Raw genomic sequence first — 24,322 nt, 5'->3', positions numbered from 1 at the left:
GCCTGTGCATAAGCTGATCCAGAGAGGGCTGGAATTTCTGACTCTGTTTCTGGCACACTCTTGCCAGCCCTACCGTCACTGGGCCTGCCGCTCTTTTTGCGGCCGCCACTAAGAGAAGGAGCATAGTAGCTAGGGTTTGTGGGAGCAGCCTCCGCAAGTGCGTTCCACGTGGATGGCAGATGCATGTGGGGAGCATGGGACATGTCCCCCCCTTCTCTCCCCCCCAGGAAATGTTGGGGACAAGCTATGCATGAGTTTAAATATTTCAGGGAAGAGCTTATTTTCAGGGGAGGGCTTATATTGCGCAAGCGCTCAAAAGCCCGATTGGGTTTATTATCCAGGGAGGTCTTATTTTCGAGGAAACAGGGTTAGGTCCAATTGATTCCAATAGAACAGATTATTTGTAGCTCAGGGTGGAACTGGAGCCCTTGGTGGTCTCTGAGCTTGGTTGTTTGCTTGCATTACCCAACTAGGGAACATCATCATCAGTGATGCGGGTGTGGGGTTTGCTTGAGCAAGACAGAATCAATTCTGAGGAAACAGTCCCAAGGATATCCAAGGCAAACTTTTGTATCTTTATCATGTATTCCCAGCACTAGGAGTTTTCTCAGAAACCTGCTAGAAGTCAGTTATGCATTGCATTGCTACTACATTTTCAATGACAACCCTGTACCCTTCCTAGACCTGTGGATTGAAAGCCAAACACATCTAGTAGATCACACCAATTTTATCATCAGGGCCCTTCTCCAAGGGACAACATGGAAATAAAGTCAGTTTGGTCTAGTGGATGAGTTACCAGGCTAGAAAGTGGAAGATTGTGAGTTCAAGTCCTGTCTTAGCCATAAAAGCCAGCTTTGATCATAATTCTTTATTGTCAGTGCACAACATATGTACAATGAGATTGGTTGAGCTCCCTCAGTGCACACACACACCCCAGGGGTGAAATCCAGCAGGTTCTGACAGGTTCTGGAGAACAGGTAGCGGAAATTTTTAGTAGTTTGGAGAACCGGCAAATGCCACCTCTGGCTGGCCCCCAAGTGGGGTCGGAATGGAGATTTTGCAGTATCCTTCCCTCACCATGCCCACCAAGCCATGCCCACCAAGCCACGCCACGCCCACAGAACTGGTAGTAAAAATATTTAAATTTCACCACTGCACCCCCCCCAACACAACACAACTCACAGTGAAGAGAGAGAGAGAGAGAGATCCCTAACTCAATAAATCATATTAACAAACACCCAGTCCCATTACACCAGTGTGAACATGTTACACATTGCGCCAGTCCTGCAAGTCCAGCGTACTACTTAGTTATTTCACATTCAGGAGTCTGACAGCTTTGGACGAGTCAATCTCTCTCTCTCTCAGTCCAACCCACATCACAGGGTTGTTGTAGTGGGCAAAATGGGAGGAGGGAGGTATGTTGGATATGTTTTTCACCTTAAGTCAGGGGTGTCCAAACTTGGGAACTTTAAGACTTGTGGACTTCAACTCCCAGAATTCCCCAGCCAGCTTGCTTAAGAGTTGAAGTCCACAAGTCTTAAAGTTCCCAAGTTTGGACACCCCTGTTATTTGTAAAATAATAAAGGTGGCATACAAATAAATAAAATTAAACAGCTTTAGGCACTAACAACAGATTCCATGGTACAGGATTCATTTTCCCCGCTCTCCTTCTGGGAACATTACTGATGAAGTGATGAAATTCCCCACTTGAAACAAATTCCCTCCACCAAACTACAGGTATTTCCAGATTAGGAATTGTCCAAAGGAAGCGGTACTTTTCCTTCGGCTATCTGACCTTCTGATGATCCTATGTGTTAAACCAGCTCCTCGTTATCTCAGTTCCGACCAGTTTCTGTGAAAATCAAAGTGCTTCACGTTTGCCTGCTTCTTGTTTGAGATAGGGCCTGTCACCTCAAGGTCACAGGTTCAAATCTGGTCCACATCAGTGGTGACCAAAAGCATTTACCATCTGCTGACAGTTCAATGGCCTGTGTGAAATGAAGTGAAGGAGTTATACTTTGTTCTTGGTGTGTGTGTGTGTATGTGTGTGTTAAAGGTGTTACAATTACACCCAGAAAGACCAATTGGTAATTTTCTGATAGTCGCTTCAACCAGAAAGGCCAAATTTAATAACTATCTTTCCTGTAGAGTATTTGAAGGGTGTGTGTTTGTGTGTCTTCTACTTACTAAGGGACTATTACTATACCACCAATTTTATTCCAGAATTTCCATTTTTTTCCAGTTCTAGGGAAGGATTTTTCTGTCATTTGTCACTACCATAATCTCATGAATCAGTAGTCCTTGGCTATTTGTAATAGATACGCCTTATATGTGTTAATGTATTATTTCAGATTTTTAAACCCACAAAAGCTGGTTTTGTTGGAGGGAATAATTTGGTTATGCACCCAGGTAGTCTACTATCCTGTCCTAAATAATCGCATATAGAAGATTTAGCAGCATTTCCAATAACCACAGCAGCTGAACCCAGTAAACAGTAACAGAGTTGGAAGGGACCTTGGAGGTCATCTAGTCCAAGCCCCTGCTCATGCAGGAGATCTGTACTAGGGATTCGAAGTGCCGAATTGCCAACCTTTCTGATCAACAAGCTCAGTGTCTTAGCCATCTAAAAGCATACATTCACAGACTTCTGAGTAGAGACTACAGCTAGTCCTCGACTTACAACTACACTTGAACCCAACATTTCTGTTTCTAAGTGGGACATTTGTTAAGTGAAATTTGCCCCATTTTACAACATTTCTTGCCATAGTTGTTGAGTGAATCACTATAGTTGTTTTATTAGTGATGGTTGTTAAGTGAATTTGGCTTTTCCATTGCTTGTCTAAAGGTTGCAAAAGTTGATCACCTGACCCTGGGACACAGCAACCGTGATAAGTATGAGTCAGTTGCCAAGTGTCTGAATTCTGATCATGTGACTATGGAGATGGTGCAACAGTCATAACTGCGAAAAACGGTCCTACGTTACTTTTTTCAGTGCCGTTGCAATTTTGAATGGCCACTAAATGAACTGTTGTAAGTTGAGAACTATCTGTACTGAACATTCTACCGTCACCGTACTATCATGGTCTTCTGAAATAATTGAGGGAATTACCCAAGGTCAAACACAACCCTGATGTGGTCCTCAATGAAATTGAGTTTGACACCCCAGCGATGGGCGTTAAAGTAGATTGCGTCATGTGATGTCACGTGATATATCACAACATTTTTTGCCTTTGCGGAGCCCAGGTGAGTGTGGCCTGCACATGATGCATGTGTCCCACTGACTCAATGGTGGGTTCTGCACCCCGTTGCAACCAGTACGGTGCAACGGGCCCCGGCGTCCACATGAACATACACAGCAGCTGTCCGGCGGAGTATCATGTAGGCACCACTCGCCCCGTGCACGTAAGCGCCAAAGAGCTTAAATACAGGTAAGGAGGGCAGGCGGGCGGGTGGGCCTTCCAGAGCACTGTATTAGAATGGTACCTGGTGCTCCCAGCAGGCACCGGTATGCTCGTACCAGGGCGTACCGCCTGCAACCCACCACTGCGCTGACTGCTAGTTTGCCATAAGCCAATACAGGAAGTCCTTGACTTAAAACCACTTCTTTAGCGACAGTTCGAAGTGACAACACAGTATTGAAAAAATCGATTTCGGACCATATTCCACACTTATGACAGTTGTAACACCTCCATGGTCACATAAACAAAATTCAGGTGCTTGGAAACTGGCATGAGATTTGGGTTCAATTGTCATAAGTCAAGGGCTAACTACATGTGCCCCTTCACCAAAATTGTATATGGCCCTCATCCATATTTATTCTAAAATGCAATTTTTCACACGATAGAGAGGGAAAACTACTACTGTATTTTTCGGAGTATAAGATGCTCCGAAGTATAATATGCACCCAGCTTTTGGGCAGGAAAACAAGGGAAAACTATCTGCCTCTGCCTCCTAGCAATTTGCCTCCTTGCAACACAAACAGTACAGACAATATACACTTTGTAATGTTACATTTCAGACTATACTTGTACAGATACTGTTAAAATTGATGTGCTTTCTAGAAGTATAGTTATTCTCTGCTATTTAAAAGAAGATACAACAGCACTGGGCCTCTTCAGATCAAGCATTTATTTTAAAAAGCTTCTTCATTCTTTTAAAGCAGTCTAGAACAATAATAAAGCAGTCTTTAAAAAATAAGTCTAACAATTTGAACATTCTATAGGCATTTATAGTTATTGACTTATCTCCTTGATAAACAGCACAAGGGAGGGGGGAAATCCTTGATAAACAGCACAAGGGGGGGGAAAAATCTGCCTCTGCCTCCCAGCAATTTGCCAGTGGAGCAAACAGCAAGTTTCACTTTCAATTTCTCCTGATCATCAGCTGCTTCAGGCTGTAGTGATTACTATAGCCCCGTGATAGCGAACCTATGGCACACGTGCCATTTCCTAGGGCACGTGAGGCGTTGACCTGTCAGCTCCACTGCGCATGCCCATGCTGGCCAACTGATTTTTGGCCTTCTTTTTTGGCCATTTCCCCCCTTTCCTCCGGAGGGCGAAAAACAACCCAACACACAAACCGGAAGTTTGGGAACGGACTTCCGATTTGCACATTAGGTCATTTTTCTCCGGAGGCTTCAGGACGGGGTCTAGGACTAGAAAGGACAATTAATATAAATCCAACGAAAGGAAAGAGGAGTAAAAGACTTCCTCCCTCTCTGTCTCTCCCCCTCTCCTCTCCCCCCCCCATCAATACAGGGCTCGGTGCTCCTTCTTCACAGCCCGCAGCTGCGGGTGCCTGCAAAGCCAGGAAGGAAAGGAGAAGAAAAGAGGGGGGGGGGGAACTCTCCAAGAGTGAGCAAATAAAAAGAAACGCCGAAACATCTGCAGCTGCTGTGGCTGCGAAACATGACGTCCTCGTCTCTTTGCTCCCTGGCACGCTTGGCCGAGGTTCCCCAATCCGTCTGTCTATCTGTCTCTCTCTCTCTCTCTCTCTCTGAGGAGGAGGAAAAGCCTCCCTTCTCAAAAGATCGCTGAGAGGAGGAAAGGGAGGATTCCCCACCCCACTCAGCGCTGTTTTCGATAGGAGGCTTTTCCCCCCTCACAGAGCTGTTTTAAGATGCGAGGTCAAAGGGGGGGTATTGCAGGCATCCACAGGGCGAGTGCTGGGGTGGGGGTCTCGTGCGCATGTGCAGGGGGCGCGTGGGAGGAGAATTGCATTATGGGTGTGGGCACGCGAGTGTATGCAACAGTGTGCGCGCACACAATTTCGACCCCCGAGGAAAAAAAGGTTCGCCATCGCTGCTATAGCCTATTGCAGCCTCTGCAAGCCCCTCTTTGCTGCAAGGAGGTAAGTTCCTGGGAGGCAGAGGCCAAATGGTTGGAGCTGGTGGGTGGGTAGGTGGGGCTACATTCAGTGTATAAGACGCACTCAAATTTTCACCCTCTTTTAGGGGGGGAAAGATGCGTCTTATATTCCGAATAATACAGTAAATACTTGACAGGAAAGTGGTTTCTTTCTTAAACAAAAATTCATTAAATAACAAAGAAATGGTAACAGCAATAGCAATAGCTATTTGTATAGTGGATTTACAAATGGTTGTTACGTATAAGCTGGGTTGACAAAATCAGGAATGAGGAGGTAATAAGCAACTTGGGAAAGCAAAGAGAAATCATCAAAACCATTAAAAAGCGAAAGTTAGAATATTCTGGACATGTGATGCGACACCTGGAAAAATGCGCCAATCCTCCAGGGAAAGATTGAAGGAAAACAAGATCCAGGCAGAAGAAGAACAACATCATGCCTTCAAAATCTAAGGGATTGGTTTGAACAAAACTCAGCAGCTGTTGATAAAAATAGGATTGCCAACATGATTGCCAATGTTCAATGACGGATATGGCACAAGAAGAATAACAATAGCACTTAGATTTATATACGATGAGTCCCCTCTCTCGCAGTTATGGCCTCCTGCCCTTTCAAGGGCCCACCTTGAGGACGGGTTTATTAACCCAGAGAGGTGGAGGAAGCGCACACTGAGGGGTTTTTAAATTAATTGTCTTTTAAAAATTGTAAGGGGTTCCAGGGATGGGGGGGGGACCAGGTCAGGAGTGATGGTAGAGCCAGGCATCTAGGTGTGGTCGAAGGAGGAGGGAGAGGAGTGGGGGAGGAGAGGGAAGATAGCATTCCAGTGCAGGGCTCTTTGATACCAACGGTCGTGGGGAGGGGCAGGTGCGAGGACAGATCAAGAGCGCGTAGTCGGTTGGGAGACCGGGGTTTTTGGTCATACCCGGTCATTTGTACCAACCCCTGCATACTAGGTGGTCAGGATCTACAGACCCAAGGCCTGAGACTGTTGTTATGCAATGCGAGGTCCGTTGTCAATCAGGCCCCCCTCATCCACGATCTAATTTTGGAGGGGGAGCCGGACCTCGCAGGAATAACTGAGACCTGGTTGGGCCACGAGGGAGGCCTACCCCTCATGGAAATGTGCCCGCCAGGTTATCGAGCATTTCACCAGCCTCGGGCCCAGGGAAGGGGCGGTGGGGTAGCAGTGATTATCCGGGAAGACTTGGAGCCGAGAGAGTTCACTGTGCCGCAGACATCCGGGTGTGAGTCCCTTGTCGTGAGATGGGGCCCAGGGAGGCAGTTGGGCCTGCTGATAGTATACCTGGCTCCTCGCTATACATCAGCGGCTCTGCCTGAACTCCTCGAGCTGATCTCATCGGTGGCGGTTGAGACCCCCAAACTTTTAGTGATGGGGGATTTTAACCTGCCGTCGATGGGAGAAGCGTCTGAGGGGGTTCGGGAGTTCATGGCTTCCATGACAGCCATGGACCTGACCCAATTAATTCAGGGCCCTACTCACGAGGGAGGCCACACGCTGGACCTTGTCTTTGTCTCTGGCCAGTGGACGAGTGATCTGGAAATAGGGGATTCAACTATTATTCCCCTGTCATGGTCAGATCACTCACTTCTCCGACTTGACTTCCCTGGTGCTACCCCCCGCTGCGGGGAGGCGGAACCGGAAGGTATTAGATGGTTCCGCCCCAAGCGCCTGATGGAACCAGATAAGTTCCAGACGGAGCTTGGGCCACCTCCTGTAGACCTGACCCGCCCCCGGGTGGAGGACCTGGTAGACGCATGGAATAGTGCGACTGCCGGGGCCCTAGACCGAGTGGCGCCTTTGCGGCCTCTCCTGCGGCGACGAACCACCCTGGCCCCTTGGTTCACCGAGGAGCTAAGGGTGATGAAACGCCACAAGAGACGCCTAGAGAGTCGGTGGAGATCCTCCCGTTCTGAATTTGACCGAGCACAGGCACGAGCCTATTTGAGGACGTACCTTGTGGCATTAAGAGCGGCCAAACGTCAGCATTGTGCCGCTCTTATTGCGTCCGCAGATAACCGCCCTGCCACCCTGTTTCAGGTGACACGCTCCCTCTTGTTTGAGAGGCCACGTGAAGCCCCTTTACAGGGCAGAGCAGAGGAGTTTGGGAAATATCTACAGGACAAAGTTGCTCAAATCCGGATGGGATGGGCCCCTTTCAGTGGTCCAGTGGAGGCGCCCGAGGCGAGTCTTGAGGGACCATTCTGGGAGGAGTTTGACTCGGTTGCCATCGAGGATTTGGACAGGTTGCGTGGACGTCTGCGACCTACCACATGTTTATTGGACCCGTGTCCCTCCTGGCTTGTACTGGCATCCTGGGAGGTTACACGCGACTGGCTCCTGGGCCTAGTGAACGCTTCGTTGGGCGAGGGGTTTCTGCCGGCCGCCTTGAAAGAGGCGGTTGTGAGGCCCCTGCTCAAGAAGCCTTCCCTGGACCCAACGGAGCTAGTCAATTATCGTCCAGTCTCCAACCTTCCCTTTTTAGCGAAGGTTGTAGAGAGTGTGGTGGCACAACAGTTTCCACGTCACCTGGAGGAGAATGATTATCTAGACCCGCGCCAGTCCGGCTTCCGACCCGGGCACAGCACGGAGACGGCCTTGGTCGCGTTGGTTGATGATCTCTGGAGGGCCAGAGATAGGGGTTGTTCCTCTATCCTGGTCCTATTAGATCTCTCAGCGGCGTTCGATACCATCGACCATGGTATCTTGTTGCACCGGCTAGAGGGGCTGGGAGTCAGGGGCACCGTTTTACGGTGGTTTGGCTCCTACCTCTCTGGCCGGACGCAACGTGTGTTGGCAGGGGAGCAGAGATTGACCCTGAGCCCCCTCACATGTGGGGTGCCACAGGGGTCGGTGCTCTTGCCTCTCCTGTTCAACACATACATGAAACCGCTGGGCGAGATCATCCGTGGTTTTGGGGTGGGATATCATCTGTATGCTGATAATACTCAGCTATACATTTCCACCCCGAACCACCCCAACGAGGCCGTTGAAATGATGTCCCAGTGTTTGGAGGCCGTACGGGTCTGGATGGATGGCAACCGACTAAAACTCAACCCCTCCAAGACGGAGTGGCTGTGGCTTCCGGCCCCCCGGTTCAACCAGTTGCTTCCATCTCTGGCCATTGGGGGCGAGCAACTGGCCCCCGTGGAACGGGTGCGCAATTTGGGCGTCCTCCTGGATGCCCGGCTGTCCATGGATGACCATGTAACAGCCGTGGCAAGGGGGGCATTCCATCAGGTTTGCCTGATGCGCCAATTGCGCCCCTTATTGGACCGGGATGCCCTACGCACAGTCACCCATGCGCTGGTGACATCTCGCCTGGACTACTGCAATGCTCTCTACATGGGGCTTCCCTTGAGATGCACTCGGAGACTGTAGTTGGTCCAGAATGCGGCCGCGCGGGTGATTATGGGGAGGACTAGATACTCCCCTGTAACACCTCTCCTGCGCGAGCTGCACTGGCTTCCTGTAGTCTACCGAGTGTGTTTCAAGGTTTTGATTACGATCTTTAAAGCACTTCATGGCACAGGACCTAGTTACATGCGGGATCGCATCCTGCCCCATACATCCCTACGACCAATCCGCTCACACAGAGAGGGACTTCTTTGGGTGCCGTCCACTAAACAGTGTCGGGGGGCGACACCCAGGAGCAGAGCCTTCTCTGTGATGGGCCCAGCCCTGTGGAATGACCTCCCCCGTGACATCAGGATTACTTCCGATCTCCGCTCCTTCCGTGTACAGCTGAAGACCCACCTCTTTCAATTATCTGGCCTGGCTCAACCGTAATTTTTTCTTATTCCTCCTGACAGTCCTTTTGAACTTTAAATTGTGTTATTATTAATGGGGTATTTTAATGGCTGATTTTTAACATTCCTAATGTGATGTAATTTGTTACCTCCTCCGTGCATGTATGTCTTTGTATATGTGTGTATTTGGATGTTTATGTGTTTGCACATATGTTTTTATGTTTTATATGTTTTATTGTACGCCGCCCCGAGTCCTGTGTGGAGAGGGAGCGGCTAATAAATTCAAATTTATTATTATTTATTATTATTATACCTCTTCATAGTGCTTTACAGCCTTCTCTAAGCAGTTTACAGAGTCAGCATATTGCCTCCAACAATCTGGGTCCTCGTTTTACTGACCTTGGAAGAATGGAAGGCTGAGTCAACTTTGAGCTATTCAGGATCGAACTCCTGGAGCGAGCAGTGAGTTAGCCTGCAGTACTGCATTCTCATCACTGCCTCACCACGGCTCCTAAGAAAGTAACATTTGTTGTTTTCACACCATCCATTACTTTTAGGACTTACCCATCAACATACCACTCAAATCTCTCATGCAGAAAAACTGTACTCCTTGAGATCAGAATGATCAAGAATTGAATTTATCCTGTGTGAAGACTCATCGCTGACATCATCCAGCTTCCTAACCCCCACCCATATTGAACAGGTTCTGACAGATAGAGAACTGGTAGCGGAAATTTTGAGTAGCCGGCAAATATCACCTCTGGCTGGCCCCAGGAGTGCGGAGGGAATGGAGATTTTGTGATATCCTTTCCCTGCCACGCCCACCAACCATGCCCACCGAACCGGTAGTAAAAAATTTCTAATTTCACCACTGGTCCATATATTGGCTTCAGTGTGATCCTCCAATTATAGAATTTCACCAAACATACAGTACCGTGTTTTCTCCAAAATAAGACAGGGCCATATTTTCTTTTGACCCCCGAAATAAGCGCTTGGCCTTATTTTTGGGGAGGTCTTATTATTTTTGAGGTGCAGGAGGCAGCGAGTATGATAACCTCATAGCTGCTGCTGTGTTGCAATATTTTCGGGGAGGGTTTATTTTCAGGGGAGGGTTTATTTTAGCGCATGCGCTCAAAAGCCAGATTGGGTTTATTATCCGGGGAGGTCTTATTGTCAGGGTACATATTGCAGAAAATTCTGGGATTTTGCAAATATGTTTCTTTTGGAGAAAATAATTAGATATTTAGCCCAGTCACACTATAATGAGCTTTCTCTAAGAGCCATTCCTGGTAGTCAAGCTCTCAGAACGAAAAAAATATGATTGATTGAGATGCTTTACTCTCACAGAGAGGGACTCCTCCGGGTGCCGTCCACTAAGCAATGCCAGCGGGCGGCGCCCAGGAGTAGGGCCTTCTCTGTGATGGGCCCAGCCCTCTGGAATGACCTCCCCGCCGATATTAGAACCACCACTGATCTCCGCTCCTTCCACAAGAAACTCAAGACCCACCTGTTCCAATTAGCCGGCCTAGCCCAATTATAGTTTTATCCTTTAATCCTCCTGGCAGTTATTTTAAATCCTAGGGTAGTTTTTAATGTTGTTTTTAATTTCATCATTATTGTATAGATTTTATGTAATTGGTTTTATGGGTTTTGATGCCTCCTCTATGTAAATGTCTATGTATATGTATATGTCTATGGTGTTTTAACTTTTGATTGTACACCGCCCCGAGTCCCTTCGGGGAGAGGGAGCGGTTTATAAATTTAATAAAATCAAATCAAATAAAAAATGAGCCTAATGACATCATTTGTTCCTAACTAGAGCAGTTGTATATCTCTTGGTCAAATGTTGCTGGCCAATGTTTCCAGACTGGGCATTCTCTATGTGCAGCATCTAGCTGGAAGCTGTACAGACACTTTGTCTGGCTGCAACATCATCAACAGAATAAGCACAGCTGTTTGAGCCATGGGGTAAATGCTCATTCATTTCATCTAGCTATTTTTTGAATGATTTCAACACTCTCCATGACATTACCATAAGTCTCCTCCTTTTTAAGATTTTGACTTGTCTGAAAAATGCACATGGAGAATATACAGTGTACTGTTTTTCCACCTATTTCCTGCAGAAATGAATTGTTAGAGTCACACCTCTCGTTGATTTTTTTCCCAACTAAGTTCCTATTCAAGATTGCAGAAATATGGGAAGATTACATGTTCCTTATTTCCAAATAACGAACAATAGGATGAGTCATAATGTTACTGGATTTATGCTGGTCAATGAATAACAAACCATTCATTCTTACTGGGGGATATGTTCTAGAACAGTGGTTCTCAACCTTTCCAATGCCACGACCCTTTAATACAGTTCCTCATGTTGTGGTGACCCCCAACCATAAAATTGGTGTCTCAGTTCCTAAGACTATCGAAAATATGTGTTTTCCTATGGTCTTAGGTGACCCCTGTGAAAGGGTCATTCGACCCCCAAAGGGGTCCCGACCCACAGGTTGAGAACCACTGTTCTAGAACATGATGTCAAACTCCCAGGCCAGATACATCACGCGCTGGCCACGCCCACGCCCAGTTTAGCAAAGGGGGGGAAGTCCCGATATGTCACATGATGCTGCCATGACGACGTGAGTTTGACACCCCTGCTCTAGAACATGACTAGATGTTTTCAACAGACACATTTCTGAGGTAAATAAAATTATGGAAATGAAGTTCTACTGTCACAATATTTGCTGATACTCCAAGTTCCGCTATATATGATGTCATTTTGAATATAATGGCAATTACGTTCAAATCTTAAAAAAAATTTTTAGAAAAATCTCAACTGATTTTTCATGAAGGTTTGTGGTTTCTAAAATTATAACAAGAATTCTAGGATAACAATCATGCAGAAAGAAATATAAAAGTTGAGGCTTAATAATAAAAGCCTATTTTTATTCCTGTTAATTAACCCAATAGGCCAGGGATGTCAAACTTGCATCATCACTGTGGCATCACGTGACATATCGTGACTTTTTTCTCCTTCGCTAAATCGTGTGGGTGTGGCTAGCGTGTAACGCATCTGGTCCGCGGCAATGAGTTTGACATCTCTGCATTAGGCAACCACAAATGGCAAATGCTAAGGCATAATATTTTACAAGCCACTTTAATATAACATATTAAGCTATGGTTGAACAGACCACATTTATGCTAGATTGTACAATATATTGCAAGACAATTTTGGAAAATTATTCATACAGGCATATGTTTTCTTTAGTTACAAATCTTGTAAGCAGTTCTACAAGTTGTAGAGTTCTGGGGTAGTACTAACTTGGCATTGTATGCTTAATAACCATAGAGAAATTAACAGTTATGATTAAGGAGCCTATGTTTATATTCATATTAGTTAGTCGAATTGCCACTCATTTAATATGTTATATAAACATGCTCACTAATTAGGCTATAAAAATTCCCTTTGCAGCAATGGAAAGTTTTAAAAAACCTACTTACTGGAGAATTCTTGGAATAATGCCCAGTTGAACTCAATGGGACACATTTATTAGCATGTGTGTGCCTCTGATTAAGCTGTCTGTCAGCAGATACCTTGTTTTGCTCAGGCTGCATTTCTTCATTTAACTGTTTTTCCATTTTAATTTTAATGAAAAGAAATTATGTTTCCCCCCTTAAAACAAATTCTAGTATTCATTGCAACAAAATACACCTGTATTTGTACAAATATCTCTCTTTGTGTATATATGTTTAAAGGATTTTTTCTCTTAAAATACATGTCTTATTTGATCAAAAACAGTCAACTGATGGGACAGTTGTGCCAAAATACACAATTTCTGCAGAATATGGGAGATACAGCCCAATCTATCTGGGAAACCCTGAGTTATGGAAAACCAGCATATAAACGTCCAATCTTGTCATTATCCCAGTTACCATACAGCTGAACTGAATGGATTCTGGGGCCAAATCCTTCAGAAGATATTGATTTATCCATTAAAACCTCTCAGTTCACTGAAAGGAAAATAGTGGGATACCAAGCTGAAATTTAAAAGTAGTTTTAACAGATGTTTCGGAAACAGCACCATTCTACAAACGGTTCCCTTGGCTAATGTTTTGCCAGAAGGATAGCTAAAGTTGAATCAAGAGGAAACCGCTGTATTTGAAGAACCCTTTGTAACTGTACACATCTGGTTCTCAGTTTATCTTGGCCTGGCAGAAGATTCTTCCAGAAAGTTTGTTTCAATTATTGTTCTTCTGTGTCACACACATGAAATTTCTGGGGAACTACCAAATTCAGTAAATCAGCAAGAAACCACTTCCCAATAATTAGGGATTAATTTAAAGGCAGATTCCCCCCCCCCCCCATACCTCCTCTAGTTTCGATGCAAGATCATTGAAGGGGTTTTGCTGTGTGTCACAGCAGAGAGGAATAAAAAGTAATACTAGCAGTAATCCTTCTCAACATCTTTGTTCTAATGACTTCAAGCAGTGAAAAGACAGGAGGAATCTATAGCTTTGTAAAATAACAACAACAACAACAACAATAATTGTGATGCATTTTTTACTTTTAAATACAGATGGATCGTCATTTGGAACACAACATGCCAGATATTACGGTTGTTGAGGGTCGAAGCATAGAGTTTATTGATCTCGCTGTACCAGGAGGCGGCAGAGTTGAAGAAAAAGAACTGGGGAAAAAAATCATGAAATATCAAGACCTGGCCATCGAAACTACACGGCTATGGATGAAACATGTAACAGTGATACCCATTGTCATCGGGGCACTTGGTTACCATGTTCAAGAGTTTTACAAAACACATAAAGAAACAGCAGCTTCCTGCAAGAACACCAGCGGAACTGCAAAAAACTGCGCTACTAGGAACATCATATATTTTAAGAAGATACTTAGTTGATAATTTAAGGTGCTGGCAGCAACCCGTATCAACCATTAGCACCAGTCAATGGTATTGGTGGCATCTTTAAATGTTCAATTGACTGAGTTTAATGTTTAAATGAATAACAATAATAATAACAATAACAATAACAACAACAACAACAACAACAATAATAATAATAATAATAATAATAATAATAAGCAGCAGCAGCAGCAGCAGCAGCAGCAGCAACAACAAACCGTATCAACCAGTAGCACCAGTCACTAGTATTTGTAATGCATTTTTGAATGTTCAGTTGGCTGAGTTTCATGTTTAATGAATAAAGTATATAATAACAACACTGCCCGTGGAAGAGGATGAGTTACAAAGGGGGCAAAGCGAGAGCAAGCCTAACCCTCTCTCCTAATGTAATTGCCAACATGCCAAACGCTCTTGGAAACGTGGGAGGAAGGCAAACTAACCGGCTTCCTCTGATTGCTTTGATTTATTTTTTTAAAACTCAGGGTTCCTCCTGCTCCATCCATTCATTTTGTCCGGAGGCTGAGATGCGTCAGGCTCGGTGGGTTGGGGTGGCCCCCCCCTTCCTCCTCCTCCTCTTCTTTTTTTAACTGTTATTTCCAAGTCGCATTTCAGATTCAACTCCCCAAACTCTTTGATCTTTCCCTCGGTCTCCTTACCCGGAAGAGAACCTTTGCCTGCTCAGCTGGGCGCTCGGCGCACACGTGGAAAACCTGGCGCGGCTCCCCCGCTCTTGCCAAATTTAGTCACACAAAGAGGCCAGAAAGGGGAAGCGAGAGAGAGGATGAAAGAGACAGCCGGCGGGACTTCAAAGGGAGAGCCTGCCCCGCCCCTGCGCGCCCTCTAACCCCGCCTCCTGCCTATATAAGGAGAGGCTGCCGCGGTGGCCTTTCTCACGCAACTAGCTAGCTCGCCCCTCAGCCTGGCCCGTCCCCGGTTTCTGTGCGCGCAAGCTTCGCTGCGCCTCTCTTCATCTTTCGTCCCCCCCCCCCCAAGTCAATAAATACATCATTTACGTATCTATGGATGCGTTTTTAATGTCTACCCACGCGAGTAGGACGCCCCCCCTTCAAGTCAATAAATACATCATTTATATATCATATGAATGCGTTTTTAAGGTCTACATACGCGAGTAGAACCTGTTTTGTTTCAGAGCTGACTCACCGAGTATGACTACCACCCCCTCCCTCCCTCCCTCCTCCACTGGCTTGTTCGCTTTCACCCCCCCCCCCCCCACCATTTCGTCCCACCTCATTTGTTTTTCATTAAACTGACTACATTTCCGGATCTTTTTCCGGTCCACAGGCTTGGCTGGGTCGGCGGGCAAAGGTTATCCATTGTTAATTGGTCTGTGGTTTACTCCCAATCGTTCAATGCGCTGCGTTCGCACGGCGCGCGGGACTCGAATAGGGCTGGCTGGCTAGGTTCAAAGAATTGGCTGCGTGAGACAGTTAACCCCAGATTTAACCGCACCCTGGTTTACAGAACTTGCCCGCTTGCTTGGGGCCGCAGAGCAATCGGCGAGCTAAAGAGAATCCGTCCAAACTGGGCGATCTCCACGACATAATCAAGCCACGAAGGAGTCATCTGCATCCGAGCTAGCTCGCCTTGATCGGCCAGGCATCTTGTCCCGGGGTACTACAACCACCACGTCAAACCAAAATGGGCACAAAATAGACCCATAGATTATAAATCCATAAAATAGACTATTCAGGCTTTGTGGTGGTTGAAGCCTTAGCCCAGGGTGGGGAATTCTGGGAGTTGAAGTCCACAAGTCTTAAAGTTCCCAAGTTTGGACACCCCTGCCTTAACCGAAGCGCCCTCTAGATCAGTGTTTCTCAACCTTGGCAACTTTAAGTCCTGTGGACTTCAACTCCCAGAATTCCCCAGCCAGCTGGGGAATTCTGGGAGTTGAAGTCCACAGGACTTAAAGTTGCCAAGGTTGAGAAACACTGTTCTAGATGACACACCTCGGATTTTAAGCTGCAAATACGTTGTTGGTTTGTTTGTTGAGCTCGGTTCGCACACGGGGTCCAAGCCTGATGATTAACCCCGATGATGTACTTGCAATGTTCCTGGGGCACTGAGGAGAGCGATCCTGCCCACTGGCCCTTGTTTCTCTTGCGCTTTTCTTTTTCTTGTGAATCCTGCACCTTATCCTTGGGGCTGGGGCTGGGGCTCACGTGGGAGTTAAGACTCAAGAAGAGGGACCGGGATTACTTCTGAGTGTGTCTTGGGCTGTGTTGCCGATCCTCAATTCCCTCGATCAAAAATGAGATGGCTGACCAAAGGACATTTCAAATTCAGAGAACGGATTTGAATATTTCTCTTAAAGGCCTTCTCAAGCCCCTTTCCAAGTTCTTACTCCCTGAGAAAATACAGATCCTTACTTTCCAACTGTACCTTAAGTCAGGGGTGTCCAAACTTGGAAAGTTTAAGATTTGTGGATTTCAATTCCCAGAATTCCCCAGGCTGGGGAACTCTGGGAGTTGAAGTCCACATATCTTAAACTTTCCAAGTTTGGACACCCCTGACTTAAGTTTAGCCTTTAACCTTTTCCAACCTAGAAAATCGATAATTACTCAGAGGGGAGGGAGCAGGATTATTTTCATCTACATCACCAGAAATATACGTTTCTTGGGGGAGTAAAGCTAATGGAATGACATCATGTGCCTTGTTGGCCTTTCTCCAACCTGGCGCCCTCTAGATGTGTAGACCCTGTATTTCCATCACTCAGCCCTGGAGCACATCTAGGACGCCAAGTCAAGGAAGAATGCACGACTGAAGCTACTTGCACCAAAGGGTATTTCAAGAAACCAAGATTTACATATCAAACTTAATACGAAGGCTGTTTAATTGATGGCAGGATCTCAACCAAGCCAAAACTGGCCATCCCATTTAGCCTCTCCGTCTGAGGACTCCCAGACAATGGGATTCACTTTCAAATAGGCAATTCATTAGTGAGATGCTAAAGATAGGAAGGACCATAGGATTGTATTATAAACCAGGTTAGTCCGAACCTATGTTTTTGTCCAGACACAGTTCAGTTCAAGGAAGGCTCCGCCGAAGTAAATACAGCCCTTTAATATTCAATTTGGAGGGTGGAGAGAATCCTATTGACTTCAAGAGGGTTTCCAATGAAGAAAAAGTGCTTTGGGGGATTTACTTCTGAGTAAATTCCACTGGATTAAACGGAATTTCCTCTTAGGTCAATAGACAAAGACACCTTATATGTAACACCTGTAAAGGTTTTATTGGAGTAGTTTCTATTTACATGAGAGCTGGCAGAGATAATATTCCAAGCAAGAACGCCTTATTATCCTTAGTCTTTCCATTTCTAACTTGTATCTTTTAGCTTGATTCAAACAATGCATCGCCAAACTCATAACGGGGTTGTTTTTGGGTTTAGGCACGTTTGTAAGCGATGGTTGATGGAGGAAAACCGAAGAATGGTTACCCAGCCAGTGAGCTTCAACGAAGCAAACCGTCGCTTAGTTTGATACGCCAACCCGATAGCTGTTCGTGCTGAATCCCAAAACTAGCTAATCACATTTCTCTACGGTTAGTTTCGTGCTTAATGCGTCGGGTGGACCCAGAACATTTCATTCGTTCTGCAACCCATGCTTCATTTAAGCGTGATAACCAGGGGAACCCAGCCAGTCACTATGCGGAATCGAGGCTTTGAAAAGACCTGCGGTGTTTGCAAAGCAGCCTGACTCGCGGCTCGCTTAACTCTCGTTCCCTGAATTATATCCCCAAAAGAGCCGAATTGACCCCCAACATTCTGAATCGCAGGCAGGTCAACCACATTTCAGCCTAACTTGTCGCCCGAACTCAGACAATCCTTTGCATGTTTTTTCTCCCTCCCCCCCCCCCCCTCTCTCTCGACGCACTCCGCAGCCTCGGGCTTCCTCCAGCCTGGCAGTGGAGAGTTTTCCTGACTTGGTCAGCTTGTCCTGAAGCCCGACTTTTCGTCTTCTCGCTCCGCCCCCGCAACTCCTCTCTGCTTTTCACTTTAGAGAAGATTCCCACCCACCCACCCCAAAAAAAGCCGATCGGGAAAAACCTCCAGCCCACATCAAAGGGAAAAGAGGTCTTTCTTTCTTTCTTTCTTTCTCTTTCTTTCTTTCTTTCTTTCTTTCTTTCTTTCTTTCTTTCTTTCTTTCTCTCTTTCTTTCTCTTTCTTTTCTCTCTCTTTCCCTCTTTCTCTCCTCTCTTTTCTTTCTTTCTCCTTCCTTTCCTTCCTTTCCTTCATCTCTCTTTCTTTTTCTTTCCTTTTCCTTTCTCTTTCTTTTCTCTCTTTCCTTCTTTCTTTCTCTCTTTCTCTCTTTCCCTCTTTCCCCTTTTCTCGCCTTTCTTTCTCTCCTTCTTTCCTTCCTTCCTTTCCTTTCTTCCTTTCCTTCCTTCCTTTTTCTTTCTTTCCTTTCTTTCTTTTCTCTTTTTCATTCTTTCCCTCTCTCTCCCTTTCTCTCTTTTCTTTCTTTCCTTTCTCTTTCTTTCCTTTTCTTTCTTTCTTTCTTTCTTTCTTTCTCTTTCTTTCTTTCCTTTCTTTCTTTCTTTCTTTCTTTCTTTCCTTTCTTTCTTTCTTTCCCCATAAAACGAAGCGCAGCTTTACTCTCTTCAGTTGGACGCTCTTCAGTTCTTTTGCTGGGGAGACTCAGTTGGCGGGGCCCTTGGCTCGTTATAAGGATCGTTGTAGTCTCTTATGGCGAAGGGGACTCGAAGTGCACCTCTGCTCACCGCGGGAACCCGAGCACAGCTGTGCCTAAGGCTCTCTTTCCCACGTCGCGTCTTTTACTTCCTCTATTCGGGATTTTGCGAACGGTGTGACCGGTGGAAGGAAAGCGTGGTTCTCTGTCGATGATTATATATAAAATTATAGACGTGGGGAGAGGGAAGGTTTAGAAACTGCATAAATCCTTTCCTAATTGTTTTATTAGAGGGATCAGATTAATATTAAACCTCCGTGCGGGAGAATCCTCCCCCGGAGAAAGCTTCCACTTTTCCCTCCCATCCGCCTCCCTCGGGGATCCAGGAAGAGTAAACATCGCCCAAATCGACCCAAATCTTGAAAGGATTTCGCTTCCATTCCATATATATAAATGGCGATTCCAATCGATTAGACACGTGCTAATTGGAGACCGGGATGCTTAATCGCTACGACAGCCAATAAGAATTCCAACCCAAAAACGCTTGTCCTACCTAGGCTGTTGCCTTCGCTCCTAGTTAATAGAAAATGACCCAACGTAGCCTTAAAACGCGTTATAGGGAAGGTGTTTTCCTAATGCACCTTCCCCCCCCCCCATTAAACTCAAATCGCGCTGCCTCTCTTTCCGAGGCAGAGGCGAGCGTTTTAGTGACAAGACTTAAACAGCAAAATCCTCAGATCGCAGGCGACTGTCAAAGGAAACCGTGGTTTGTTTGGCTTCTCCAGAGAAGGGTGGGTGGGTTGGTTTTCCCGAAGAGGAAGATCTCTTTGCGCTAGCAACATCAAATGCAGCCTCCCATTTTTTTACGCGCTAATTTTCTCCCTTTCCCTCCTCCCGCCTCTTAAGCGGTTCCCATTATGTAGTTTAAAGTACAATAATCTCGAGGGTAAAGGGAGGGATTCTGCAAATGAGAGCGGCAGCTCCAACAATTAACATGAAGGGGAAAATAGGATTCGAATTAGGTGGAACAAGATCAACATTTAGCAAAAAGCGCCCCTGAAAACTTCCCCGGCTTCTAAGCAGCCGCCTAAAGCTAGAGAAGGGGACCTGGAGGCAGCTTTTCGCCAGCTGCGACCTGCTGAAATCAAACGCGAGTTTAGGGGGGGAGGACCAAGTTCCCGGCCCCATTCATTGCTGTGGAAGTTGCTTCTCTCCTTCATTGGCGTGAAGAGGATATATATCCCACGGAGATACCACCTAGGGCCAAGTTAGAGCTCTAGACAAAAATCCACTCGTGTTTTGCTGACCACAAACTCATATCGGGGTAATGCGTTGCCTTCTATGCAGCATCGTGGGGTTTCGTGTTCCTCCACTCTCCGGAGCCCTTTGTCGCTTTTCTCCTTACGAGGCTCAGATTTTTTTTATTATTATTATAATCCCCAGATGGAAGCAGCGTCTTGCAGCTATTTCGTATTTGCTTTTATTCATCGCAACTTTTTTTCTTCTTCTTCTAAAAAAAGATCACGTCAAGAAACCATCCGTTCTTCTCTTTGGGTCCTACAAAAAAAAACCCCACCAAAGGGTTCTGTAAAGAAAACGTATTATGGGATCAACTTGAATTTTGCCTGACATGTTTCCATTCCTCCGTTTTCCGGTTAGGGCATATTTATACATTTGATTCAAACAAGAACTAAGCAACAATATGTGCACTCGAGAAAGCTGCAGCATCCCAAACAGTATTTATTCAGAAATCCCACCCAAGCCAAGTCGCATTTATTTCCGAGTAAACGTTTCTTAACTCGGCCGTCTATCTTCATTTTTTCCTTTCCCCATACATGCAGGCAGGGGTTGCAGAGATGAATGTATAAATATAAGGCAATAAAAGGCTCTGATGTCCCAATGAGCGCATCAGGGACTAAATGTGAATATATGGAAGGAGAATATATGAAGATGCTACTTCATTATATATATAATATACATACACACGTATTCACCACAATCCGTTCAGTTCAATATGACTTCTTTTTCGACCCACTGGGCATAAGATTTCAGATTTAAATGTTCCATTTCAAATATGATTTCAATATTCGGGAATCGGAAGTCCGTATGAGTCTTGTCACGTGTTTTGCCTCTTGTCACTGTAAACATAGCATCCATATGAGAACCCCACTATCAGCCCCCAAGAATTGGGTATGGATACGCGGCCTCCCCCCCCAACACCTCCCCAAAAGAGGAAAGACTGAAGCAAACAAAACAAGAGATTTTTGTCCCAGATTTATCTAAGGATATCACTATTACTTATTATTTCCGGAGACCTCGATTTGGGGGGCAGGGAGAGACGGTCCACCCTTCCCAATAGCAGCACTCAGCCCACCCTCGCCCCTTGTTTAGTGTTCACACAATCTCAGATCGTTGTTTTAAAAACAGCATCAACGACGCTGAAGAACGGGACGGGGACAACAAAAACAAAGGCAAACGAGGGCTAAGAAACCCCAGCCAGTCCTACGTTCCGATTCCTCGGACTACTTTCTTGGTCCTCCCCTCCCTTCCCCTCCCCATCCAGCATCTTCGCCCTCCACCTTCTCCCAGGTGAAACTTTCCAGCGGACTAAGACGCCGGCGATGTTTTTTGTGCCTTTGTTTTAACTTTGTCGGCCTGGCTTTCTGCATCTTCTTTCTGTGTGTGTGTGTGTGTGCTTGTGTTGGTTTTAAGACGAAACGAGCTTTCCAGCCCATCCTGGCGCTTTCCCGGCTTAAGGTTGTTTTTCCTCCCCTTCTCTCTGTGGGGCTGCGTTTCCTTTTCCTCTCAAGAGCATCTCTCAGTGAGTTGTCAATCAAGGCGGCGGCTTCGCTTTCATCTTCTCTCTGCCCGCCCCCGCCCTTTTCAAGAGAGCCAGAGAGAGGGGGAAGGGGGAGGAGGCGAAGCGGGCGGAGGGACGGCAAAGTTACGCTACACGAGGAGAGCGCGGCGGGCGGCTGCCTTTCCACCTCGCGCGGCCCGCCTCGCAAGCCCAAGAGCTCGTGGACAACCAGGACCCCTGGCCGACGAGGGGGGCGACCCTGGTCGCAAGTCGGAGCCCAGAGAAGAGCAACCGGCACCTCCGTCCAAAGGAGACCTTTCTATGCCCGTCCCTCTCCCCGACCAAACCGAGCGCCCGATCCCCCACTGACCCACCCACCCAAAAGAAAAGCGAGTGCGTGGGACCGTCGAAGGGGGCAGCGGCACCTGGAAAAAGTTTGGGGGTGGGTTGGCCTTTACGTCTCAAAAGTTTTGCAGCCCGGTTCGGGTTTTCTTTGGGGGGGGGGTAGCGGGAGGGGTTGCTTTTATAATTCCTGGAGAAGCTAACTTTCTCCCCTTCTTCTTTTTTTAAGGAGTGTCCCTTTATTTTTTTTGCTGCCGCCCATCTGAGGACTTTCGCTGCTGCTGCTTCTGCTTTAGCTGCACCTGAGGAATTTGTCGGCTCCGTTTCCCCTCCCTTGTAAATGCCAGCCGCCCGGTTCGCTTCGCTTCGGGAGAGCCAGGACGGCGGCGTAGAGGATTAGGCAGCCGAGCAGTAAGCGAAAAAAAAGTCTTTTCCCCTGCCAAGGAACAAAAGCGGAGTCCTGGTGTGTTGGTGTGAGATTGCTCTTCCCCCATCTTCCCACCGACCTTTTTTTGTGTGTCTCTCCCTTTGGCGTCCTTCCTGCCCGGGGACCCTCCAACTTTGCGCCCCGGACCTTCGCGCGGTATGTGTACGCGCACAGGCAGGGAGACCCCCCGTCCCGTCCTTCCTTGGGGTCCTGCTGTATCTCAGAAGGCTTCCATTTAAAGGGCTCGTTGGCTTTTCCTCTCGAAGACCGGCGTTTGTACTTCTCTCTCTCACACACACACAGGGAGGGAGAAGAGGGAGCGGGGCTGTGGTCCTTTCTTTCAAAAAAGGGAAAGGGAAAGGGGGACCCATTAGAAAACCAGGCTTAAAAGTCTCTCTGAGAGAAAGCCAACTTGCCCGACTTTCGCGTCGTCTTGAAGTGCAGACACAACAGAAACCGGCAGGGAAGAGAGACGGGGGAGGGAGGGGGAGCGCGAGTCTGCCTGGCTCTTTGGCTTCCTTTTCCCCTCCCCTTCTTTTCAAGCAGACAAAGTAGACAGGGCCGGCCACACTTCCAGTCTTGCTTGCTCTCTCCCCTCCCCCCAGGTGTTTGGATATGGATGGGGTGGGAAAGGGAGGAGAGCACAGCGCTTAGGCAGAGAGAGAGAGAGGGAGAGAGAAGCAGGCGGAGGGGGGGAGGCTATAGGAGCGCAGCGCAAAGCGAGCTCGGCGTCCAAAGCCTTTTAACTTCCCTCGCTCTCCTTCTTCTTCCTCCTCCTCCTGTTCTTCCTCTCTTTTCCCTTCTCTCTTCCTGCTCTCCTTCCTTTCTTTCCCGGGGTGGAAAAAAAAAGCCACTATGCCTCAGCTCTCGGGAGGCGGCGGCGATCCGGAGCTCTGTGCCACCGACGAGATGATCCCCTTCAAAGACGAAGGTGACCCCCAGAAGGAAACCATCTTCGCCGAGATCAGCCACCCGGAGGAAGAAGGCGACCTGGCCGACATCAAGTCTTCGCTGGTCAACGAGTCGGAAACCATCCCCAGCAGCAACGGGCATGAGGTAGGCAAGAGGAATTGGGCTTCACTCATCTCCACTTGGAACGTTGTCTTGGTGGGAAGGAAGAGCCGGGGCTGCCCCTTGGCTGATGGAACTGCAGAAAAGTTTCTGGAAGGAGCGATGCTCAAGGAAGGGTAGGACGGTGGCAGCGGGAGTCCTGCCCGGAGCAACAGAGTCCTGGCCGGAGGAGACAGTCCGCTCTCGCTCCCTGGGTGGGCTTCCTTTTGGGTAGTAAACCATTTCCCGGCTTTCTTTCATCTGTTGGCCTCGGGTCTGCTCTGGGATTCGTGTAAGGGAATAAGGGGGGGAAAAGGTTATTTTCTTTTAATTTTATTTTATTTTAAAGGGCTTTCCTTGAAAGTTCAAGTCCCCTAGTTTCTCTCTCTCTCTCTCTCTCTCTCTCTCTCTCTCTCTCTCTCTCTCTCTCTCTCTCTCTCTCTCTCTCTCTCTCTTTTTTCTCTTCACGGCCAGCTAAGGAAAAGGGGGTGTGTGAGCCCAGAATGGAAAACGGGAAGCTGCAAAGCCGCCAAGTGGGTTACAGATTTTGACCACGGCGCTTTGAAAACTGATCTGCCTCTGTTCCCCATGAATGAATAGCAGCGCTTGGCGTAGTGGTGGGTGGAGAGAGAGAGAGAGAGAGAGAGGAGTTGGAAGCTGTTTGCACTCCCCTCCCCACCCCTTTGGAAGTAGAGCCCGGGCTCCGCTCAGAAGCTGAAATAGAACGATTGATTTGTTTACTCAGAGTTTAATCTTATTGCTACTTTATCCCCCAATTTAGAAGGGAGGGGAGTGGGGGAGGAGAGACAAGGACACGACTGCTAGAATGCCACTATAGTAGCTCCCCACCACCACTTCGGCTCGTTGGCTTTCTTTTTCTTTTTGCCAAATTGGTTCCTTTTGCTTGCTTCCTTCCTTGCATGCGGACAGCTGTTAAGGATGAATTGTAAATCCCCTTCTGTTTTGAGCTTACAACTTTTGAGTTTGATGCTGGGCGTTTCTCTGCACGGCCGTGATT

At 47.0% G+C, this 24,322-nt stretch overlaps 1 protein-coding gene and 1 long non-coding RNA gene across 9 annotated transcripts in view; one reads left to right on the top strand and one right to left on the bottom strand.

Moving 5' to 3' along the window:
• Window positions 1-13,670: 13,670 nt before the first annotated feature.
• On the bottom strand, window positions 13,671-14,671 carry LOC309395695. Its single transcript, XR_014175973.1, has 2 exons — window positions 14,480-14,671; window positions 13,671-13,811 (listed from the first exon to the last, which is right to left on the bottom strand). It is a non-coding gene; the product is annotated as an uncharacterized lncRNA (long non-coding RNA).
• Window positions 14,672-21,599: 6,928 nt separating this feature from the next.
• LEF1 (lymphoid enhancer binding factor 1) overlaps window positions 21,600-24,322 on the top strand; it is a 113,213-nt gene continuing 110,490 nt past the window's right edge. For 5 of the 8 annotated variants that reach the window (XM_081959100.1, XM_081959101.1, XM_081959094.1 and 2 more), the window contains exons 1-3: window positions 21,600-21,927; window positions 22,057-22,290; window positions 23,105-23,310. In XM_081959100.1, the coding sequence (XP_081815226.1) occupies window positions 23,110-23,310 (201 nt within the window). In that variant the 5' untranslated portion in view covers window positions 21,600-21,927; window positions 22,057-22,290; window positions 23,105-23,109. Of the gene's footprint in view, window positions 21,932-22,056; window positions 22,291-22,770; window positions 23,311-24,322 lie in introns of those variants that run through there. The other 3 variants (XM_081959096.1, XM_081959095.1, XM_081959097.1) reach the window with 3 other exon arrangements.

The sequence above is a fragment of the Natrix helvetica genome (assembly GCF_964273705.1).
Source record: "Natrix helvetica genome assembly, chromosome: 7".
In the NCBI taxonomy this organism is placed as follows: Eukaryota; Metazoa; Chordata; class Lepidosauria; order Squamata; family Natricidae; genus Natrix; species Natrix helvetica.
The sequence above is the reverse complement of the archived record's forward strand: the minus strand, read 5'-3'. Positions and strand labels throughout refer to the sequence as shown.